The sequence below is a fragment of the Uranotaenia lowii genome, chromosome 1, assembly GCF_029784155.1.
Source record: "Uranotaenia lowii strain MFRU-FL chromosome 1, ASM2978415v1, whole genome shotgun sequence".
NCBI lineage: Eukaryota > Metazoa > Arthropoda > Insecta > Diptera > Culicidae > Uranotaenia > Uranotaenia lowii.
The window spans coordinates 199077891-199087255 of NC_073691.1; the positions used below are offsets into that span (position 1 = coordinate 199077891).

At 37.7% G+C, this 9365-nt stretch overlaps 1 protein-coding gene across 1 annotated transcript in view; it reads right to left on the reverse strand.

Annotated features, from left to right (window-relative positions):
* Positions 1-1090: 1090 nt before the first annotated feature.
* LOC129743304 (uncharacterized) overlaps positions 1091-9365 on the reverse strand; it is a 535624-nt gene continuing 527349 nt past the window's right edge. Inside the window, exons 2-3 of the mRNA XM_055735300.1 lie at positions 4771-5706; positions 1091-1586 (exon numbers count right to left, since the gene is read on the reverse strand). Of these exons, the coding sequence (XP_055591275.1) occupies positions 1410-1586; positions 4771-5706 (1113 nt within the window). The 3' untranslated portion in view covers positions 1091-1409. The remainder of the gene's footprint in view (positions 1587-4770; positions 5707-9365) is intronic.

Genomic DNA, 9365 nt, shown 5'->3' on the forward strand with positions numbered 1-9365 from the left:
ATTCCCTTCCAAATTTGGTTCAATTGGTCCAATAAGCTCTCGAATTATTGAATAAATTGTATGAGAGAACCCCTCCTCCCTTCCTTTTTTTCCCTGGAATTAAGGGGGTGGGGGTTACTAAAAAATCATAGAAACAGTTTTGGTACTTAAATATCATCACCAGCCAAACTCGGTCCCATTTTCTTGATAAGTTCTCGGGTTATGCAAAAAAAATTTATGGCAGCCTCCCTTGGCGCTTTTTGTGCCCCCATTAGAAGGAGAGAGGGGTGCTAAGTTATCTAACAAAGATTTTACGAACCCAAATATCTCTCCATGTCAAAAAAAAGCTTTCCTCAAATGATCGCAAATCCACTTCACCATTTCCGATACTCAAAATTAAAAGGTCTAAAATCATCAATTCTGATTAGTTATAAACACTCTGCAGCTGCTATCCAACTCTGATTGTAACTTTTGCTGCCTCGCCTTCGGGGCTTATCAAAATCCAACCTAGCGCGACGCGGGGGCGTGAACTCAGCTCATCTTGGTCGTCGCACGGTAGTGATGTGGATTTTACTCATAATTCATCACCCACCCACCAAAACTCCAAACGAAAGCAAAGCTCTGGCAAAAGAGGAGGTGAGAGCTTTTCGAGTGTTGTGTTTTGTTTTATTTTTTCCTCGTTTTTTTTCTTCCCCAGTGTGTCTTAATAATTCCGAGAAGAGAAAAGAATGTTGATTTTTTCTCACTTCTACACAGGTTGAAAGAGAAAGTTTTTTTGTTTCATTGTTATAACTTTTATTTTTTTCTGCGCAATTTTTTTCATTACTTTGCCGCTGCATCTTTGTACGTGGGTTGACGTTTTTCACACCCTCTCGGGAGGGAAATTGAAATAAATACTCTTTGGGCGTCTGGCTGGATAAGTGGGAGGAAAATTGAACTCAGACGGTGCAAATTTCGCACCAAGATGTGACAGATTGAAAGTGGATAAAACTTGAACGACAAAAACTCCTCCGGACTAAAGCCGCCGATCTAATTGACTCGGACTGTTGCGAAGCCCTCGTTTTTGACAGCTGTCAAGGTGACGTTTCGGATTAGATTCCTCTAAAAGGGGTTTAAAGCTCGTGTGATTTATTTCCTAAGTTCAAGTACAATTGCTCGATTGATTGATAAATTGTGTCGGTGTGCCATTTGTTGCTGTATATTTATTCTAGTGGATTTGTAAAGATTTCTTACTCAAACACCTCAAGCTGATGAGTTTTAAATTTGAACGTCATACTACACCTAAACACCCTAAGAACTAGTTAACAACTTTTTAACTCTGACTAAATCAACTCCCAACCTTGGGTCAAGACCATCAACAAATTCAACAAAGTTGAACCCCATGCAATATTGCTTCGATTATTTTTGTTTGTGATCCCAGCCAACCGGACTTAGTTGTAATCTAGCACAATCTGGCACCCAGCCGGAAGTAGCGCCCTCAAGGGTTCAAAATCGTCGTACCGCACCCGCCGGAAGCCCTCACGATTGTCGAACAGGAAGCACGAATCTAGCACCAGCTGCCGCAAATTGGGCAATTTCAGGGACTGATCGGTGAGTGTTAGAGTTTCCTGGAAGGGAAGGCAAAGATGAAAAAACGAAATTTAGTCACTGGTATAAGTTTAAATAAAAAAAACGAAACCATTAGTTCAGTCTCGTTGCAAAACATGACAACTTGAAAAATTCATAAAAACATAAAAAAAAAGTTAAACAAAACAATGATGAAAAAACGGCACAAAAAATACAAAAAAGCCACAAAAATAACAAAACTGGCACAAAAATAACACAAAACTGGAACAAAATATGGCACGCAAAATGGCACAAAAATGACAAAAATTTAAAAAAAATGACAAAAATGATAAAAAAAGAAATTATAAAAATAAAAATAAAATCAAAAATTACAAAAAAAAGACAAAAATTACAAAAATGACAAAATAAAAAAAATTAAAAAAAATTACAAAAATGACAAAAATGACAAAAATGACAAAAATGACAAAAATGACAAAAATGACAAAAATGACAAAAATGACAAAAATGACAAAAATGACAAAAATGACAAAAATGACAAAAATGACAAAAATGACAAAAATGACAAAAATGACAAAAATGACAAAAATGACAAAAATGACAAAAATGACAAAAATGACAAAAATGACAAAAATGACAAAAATGACAAAAATGACAAAAATGACAAAAATGACAAAAATGACAAAAATGACAAAAATGACAAAAATGACAAAAATGACAAAAATGACAAAAATGACAAAAATGACAAAAATGACAAAAATGACAAAAATGACAAAAATGACAAAAATGACAAAAATGACAAAAATGACAAAAATGACAAAAATGACAAAAATGACAAAAATGACAAAAATGACAAAAATGACAAAAATGACAAAAATGACAAAAATGACAAAAATGACAAAAATGACAAAATGACAAAAATGACAAAAATGACAAAAAATGACAAAAATGACAAAAATGACAAAAATGACAAAAATGACAAAAATGACAAAAATGACAAAAATGACAAAAATGACAAAAATGACAAAAATGACAAAAATGACAAAAATGACAAAAATGACAAAAATGACAAAAATGACAAAAATGACAAAAATGACAAAAATGACAAAAATGACAAAAAATGACAAAAATGACAAAAATGACAAAAATGACAAAAATGACAAAAATGACAAAAATGACAAAAATGACAAAAATGACAAAAATGACAAAAATGACAAAAATGACAAAAATGACAAAAATGACAAAAATGACAAAATGACAAAAATGACAAAAATGACAAAAATGACAAAAATGACAAAAATGACAAAAATGACAAAAATGACAAAAATGACAAAAATGACAAAAATGACAAAAATGACAAAAATGACAAAAATGACAAAAATGACAAAAATGACAAAAATGACAAAAATGACAAAAATGACAAAAATGACAAAAATGACAAAAATGACAAAAATGACAAAAATGACAAAAATGACAAAAATGACAAAAATGACAAAAATGACAAAAATGACAAAAATGACAAAAATGACAAAAATGACAAAAATGACAAAAATGACAAAAATGACAAAAATGACAAAAATGACAAAAATGACAAAAATGACAAAAATGACAAAAATATGACAAAAATGACAAAAATGACAAAAATAACAAAAATGACAAAAATGACAAAAATGACAAAAATGACAAAAATGACAAAAATGACAAAAATGACAAAAATGACAAAAATAACAAAAATAACAAAAATGACACAAAAATGACTCAAAAATGACACAAAAATGGCACAAAAATGGCACAAAAATGACAAAAATAACTCAAAACTGAAACAATAATGGCACAAAAATGGCACAATAATGGCACAAAAATGGCACGAAAATGGCACAAAAATGGCAGAAAAATAGCACAAAAAACGGCACAAAAATGGCACAAACACGGCACAAAAATGACACAAAAATGATACAAAAATGACTCGAAAATCACACAAAAGTTACAAAAATGTCGAAATTGACACAAAAAAGACACAAAAAGGAAACAAAAATGACACAAAATTGATACAAAATTGACACAAAAATGGCACATAAATGACACAAAAATGGCACAAAAATGACACAAAAATGACTTAAAAATGACACAAAAATGACACGAGAATGATATAAAAATGACACAAAAATGACACAAAAATGACACAAAAATGACAAAAATATCAAAAAAATGGCAAACAAATGACACAAAAATAACACATTCATGATACAAAAATAATACAAAAATGACACAAGAATGACACAAAAATGACTCAAAAATGACACAAAAATGGCACAAGAATGACACAAAAATGACTCAAAAATGACACAAAAATGACACAAAAATGACACAAAAATGACACAAAAATGACACAAAAATGACAAAAATATCAAAAAATGGCAAACAAATGACACAAAAATGACACATTCATGATACAAAAATAATACAAAAATGACACAAAAATGACACAAAAATGGAACAAAAATTGAACATAAATCGTATTAAAATGGCACAAAAATGTCACAAAATGATACAAAAATGACACAAAAAATTTCTTTATCAACAAGTAAGACAAAAATTACACAACAATAACACAAATATGACACAAAAATGACACAAAAATAACACAAAAATAACACAAAAACGTCAAAAAATATCACAAAAATGACACAAAAATGAATAAAACGACACAAAAAAGACACAAATGTGGCAAAAATGACAAAAATGACACAAATTTAGCGAAAAATGTCAAAATGAAACAAAAATGACAGACAAATGACAAAAATGTGACAAAAAATGACCGAAATGTAACAAAAATGACAAAAATGACACAAAATTACACAAAAATGTCACAAAAATAACACAAAAATGACACAAAAATGACACAAAAATGACACAAAAATGACACAAAAAAGTCACAAAAATGACACAAAAATAACACAAAAATAACACAAAAATATCACAAAAATGACACAAAATTGTCAAAAAAAATGACACAAAAATAACCCAAAAATGACACAGAAATAACTTAAATTAAACACAAAGTTACAAAAATGAAGCAAAAGTGGTTCAAATATGTTTGCCAAATGGACACTCAACTGACCCAAAAGTCACAAAAAATGACCCAAAAATTATAAAAATGACACAAAATTGATTCAAAAATGGCACAATGATCGCATGATCTGTCCGGTTCTTAGATAGATCACCTACCATATGACACTCGACCAGGATCAGCTTCTGCAGTCGATGGCCGGTGGGACTCATCAACCTCAACGCATCCTCAGCAATGACTACGCCGCCCAGTTCGAAGGCGCTCAGATTCGGAAGTTGAGCCAACGCTTCGAAGACCTGCTCGGCCAGGATGGTTTGCCGGGAGCTGAAGTGAACGCAAAGCCGGCCCACGGAACTAACGTTTTCCAGGATGAACTGCATCGATCGAGGCGCATCAGTTCCGGTAGTGTGCACAAAGTATCGCTTGAGGCCGTCCGTTTTGAAGTAGAAGTTGGCCTCATCGGTCACGTTTATGAGCGATAGATTCTCCAAACTGGGCAGGTAAACTGGTGGTTGAGGAGGTCTCACGTATGGATAGTAGTCGCTTATGAGGAGCAGCTTGAGTTGGGTAAGGAGCGAAAGTTTTTCCAGAGCCTTGGCATTGGTGATGTTCATTTCGGCAATGACCAGATCCTGTAGCTCGGTTGAGTACTCGCAGATGGCCGCCAGCATAGATTCCTTTAGACCCATCCCGAGGGGAATGTACTTGGCCCGGGTGTCAATCAGCTGCAGCTTGTGACTCCGGAGATGTCGCTCCGAGACGCAAGATTCCAGCCGCAGGTCGGCCATGTTAAAGTAAAGGGATTCCGCGTACTGCGAGATGAGGCGCACTATCAGCTTGACGATCTTGAGCCGCGATTCCGTCAGCGGGCAGCCGAGGTTGGCTTTCAGAATGATGCTGTAGTATTCCCGCTCCGAGCGTTCCAATATCTGGGCCATCTGCTTTAGCTGCGGAAGCGATTCATTCAGGCTGATTACCAACTTGAACCGTTTGATGTACAGTTCCGAGAAGAGTATCTGGTGCCATCGGTGGCAGACGGACGCCGCAATTTTGATGTCCTCCAGCGGAAGATAGTCGAAGATATCGCACAGTATCTGCAAACATAAATTACTGCTTTAGTGGCGCTGGCGCATGAAGGGGGGTTACCAGCTGGTGGTCGAAAGGTTGCGTTCAGAAAATTTAATATTTAAAGTCAAAAGATAGACTGTTTGATTTTTTTTACAATTATAAAATCTTTTTAAAACAGTTATAAGAGACGAACCAGCCCGAGGCTGAAAGTCTCTATAATAAAGAAAAAAAACAGTTATAAGTGGTATAACTGATACAAGCAGTAGATACACGTACTTTATTAAAAATTTAAATTTTGTCTACCACCTTTAGTTTTAGGGGAATAATGATAGAAATATTAAAAAATAAACACCAAAACTATTGGAACGCACAGTACCGAAAGGGTGATCAGCATCAAAACGATGAGTATACGAAATATAATAATTGAAACATCAAATGTTTAGTAACATGTTCATCGTATTTGCTGCAGTTCTATCAGACTGCGCAGGCTGGATTACCATGGAATTTTTATGTGTTGACCATGAAAACATACAAGGTTGCCACAACACCCTCTCGATTGAACATAGCTATCGCAAACTACAGCGACCTGCTTCAACTGATTCCAGATGTAGGACTGACAGATTGCGTTTGGGATAACATGAGAGAGTGAGAAAGATGACTGGCAAAATGATAAGACGAGAGTGAAGATAAAGATTAGTATGTAAACAAGCTGATTGATTATCAGTACACAGTTTGAGTCACAATAAGATCAATAAATAAGGAACGAGCTATAAACGAACTGAAACTCAAGGAGAAAATGGAGGGCGGAAAGCACATTCTTGCGCGGAAGCATGATTTGCTGAATCGACAGGACGGGCGGAGAAGGTAAAAGTGTACGCAGTATAGGGAACAGCCAGCGGAGCGTGCAACGGACGGAAGAATGGAGAAAATAGCGAGTGGAGCTGTCGGGCCAGGATTGCCGTCCATAATTACATAGGATTCAAGTCCGAGCCGTAGAGTATTGAAACCGCTTAGCTTCGACAACAAAAAGCCATGGATCTAAAACAGCGACAGAACTTCAGAACATGCAAGAGATGATGCGGAATCTGCAGTTGGACGTCGGTAAAAGAGAGAAACGGGAGATACGTTTGGAGAATCGTTTGAAAAATTTACAAGTTCAACACACCGAAAAACTGTGAATGATCGGAGGGAGACAGATTTGTGAAATCAGCTTCAAACGTCTGGAGTATAACAACGCATGTCTGAAGACCCAGATCGCCTCGCTAAGGGAGGAAATGGAACGGCAATGCGCACTTCGGAAGCAGACTTGCGGAATCAGATCAGGCTAGGTGACTGCGAGATAGCAACGCAGATTGAACTATTCCAGAAGAAACTTTTTAAAACAGCACACAAGTTGCGTACTTCAGAAGCAGTTTGGCGGGAGCAACTGAATCGACGCGACCAGCTTAATTAAGAACTTCGGCTACAGCAGACAGAACTGGAGAGTGAAATCCAGGGTTTGTGCGCAACTGAAGAGGAGTTGCAGAGCCAACTAGATGCGAACCATCAACGAGAGCAAGAACCGATCCGCTGGCGAAACGAAACGGAGGCAGGAGTACTGTGATTTACGTGACGAGGTACATCGGTTCAGCAATCGAAATGAGCACGCGCACTGGTCAGCAGATAGCGGAAGTTTTCCCCCCTTACTTCCTCGTCCAGCGTCGTGGTTAGATGAAGATTGTCCTGTTTCTCTCCTTCCTCCACCTTCTCCTTCAAGCTGGACTATTGGTGGTCCTGCCAAAAATGTCTGGTATTCCTATTTAAGTTACATCTACTGCTGTCAAGGACGAACCTATCAGCAAATAGCTGCTATATAGGTAGTTACTAAAGAGTTTTTAATCTTCTCAGGAGATCCAATCGATTGGACTCTGTTCATCAGCAGCTACCTACCAGTATTCGATGGAAGCTTCCGGGTACTCGAACTCCGAAAATCTTCTACGTTTACATCGTGTTTTGTGCAAAGGAGTCTGTAAGCAGTTTTCTACTTGATCCGTCGACGGTATTCCGAGTCATGTCCACTTGGCAGTAGTTGTACGGGCGAACGGAACAAATCGTTAACGACATGATCTCCAAGGTACGAGCTAGCCCTCCTCCTAGACCCAATCGGCTGGAAAACCCTGCTCAGCTTTGGACTGGTAGCGCAGAATCTGTGCGGCCACCTGAAGGCGGTGGGACAGGAAAAACATTTCGCTAATCCGAATCAATTTCAAAAGATGATAGAAAAGTTTCCAGCGACAATGAAATTCAACTGGGCGCTGCATTCAGAATAAGTTGCAGAGGTAGATCTCAACGTATTTATCGAAAACAAGGCATAAATATCTTAGACAGCAAGCGAAACCCGTAAAAGATGAGCGTAGTCGACCTAAGGAAAGATCGTTTGTGAATACACACGTGTCCACAGGGCAACCTTAGATGGATCGGCAAAAAGAAGAACACAAAGGTGTCAGCGGAAAGAAGAAAGTTCCGGGACGAAAAGGGAAGATAGTTTCGATTGTTTGCCACGATAAGAATGAAGAAAAACGTCATTCGCAGCCATAGGTTAGCTTATTTTTATTGACATGGGTCATCTTACCCCGATGGTGTACAGTTTTCCCCTACAAATCAGATGTTGAATATCGTCCACGGCAGTCGAAGAAGGCCGTGGTGATCTTGTTGTGGTTTAATTAAATGTTGCAGTATTGTTTGTGAAGGTTAAGGGTTTCTCTTTGGTGAATCAGTTCACCAAGCCACACTAACCACTCAACCGTGCGAAAGATGGTCGTTCAACCACCCGCCAACAGAATGCAGCGAAGAGATGTGAGCCGTAGTCTTAGAGCGAAGAGGCGATGTGTGAGATAGGGCGAAGCGAAAATAAGTGCGAGACGGAAGCAACTAACGGAAATGGGATCAGAGCGGGCATAATGGAAATAACCATTTACTCTGCAATAAGTTCGCGAACACACAAAACCGTTCCAGAAAGCAACTGAGGAATCATAAAAAAAACTTAATATAAAATTTTAACTATGATGATTTTTTTCACAAGATTTCTAAAGGAAACAAGAATCACCACCAGCAGAAGATTCCTAAAGGATATAAGTTACGACTAGCTCAGGCGGCTACTTCCTCAGGGTCGGCTTCCACGAGCTAGCAGAGAAACAACAAACGGACCTGATTTAGAAAAGTTATATTTTCATTTTAAACGTTTATTGGACAGACATAACAACAATAGGAAAGGGAACCGGTGCGGCCGTTGATGTCCTGGTCCTGGAGCTGCATCCCATGGTTAAAGTGCCCTGGAGGCGGGCCCGCAGCTGGAGATGAATGGTAGGCTTGATGGTTGATTGCAGACGATGGGGAGAGAGGGGGCTTAAGACGACGAGAATGAGATTCGGCAACGGAAGGACGGACGGCTTAAGAGATAAGTGTGGCAGGGGGAGAGGTTAGGGTATTGTTACCACAGTAGGCATCGATTTATGCTACCGTGGATACCAAATCAACAAGTGAAAATTATTCATTCTTCGTCAGGCCCACGTGCTATCAACACGTTACTCAATTGTTCTCTTTAAAAGTAATAAAATAGTAATTAGTCTTAAAATTCAAGTATTGTTTCAATATAAAGAAATACTTTAGGTATGGACTGCTTGAGGAGGGGCTAAATGACGGGCGA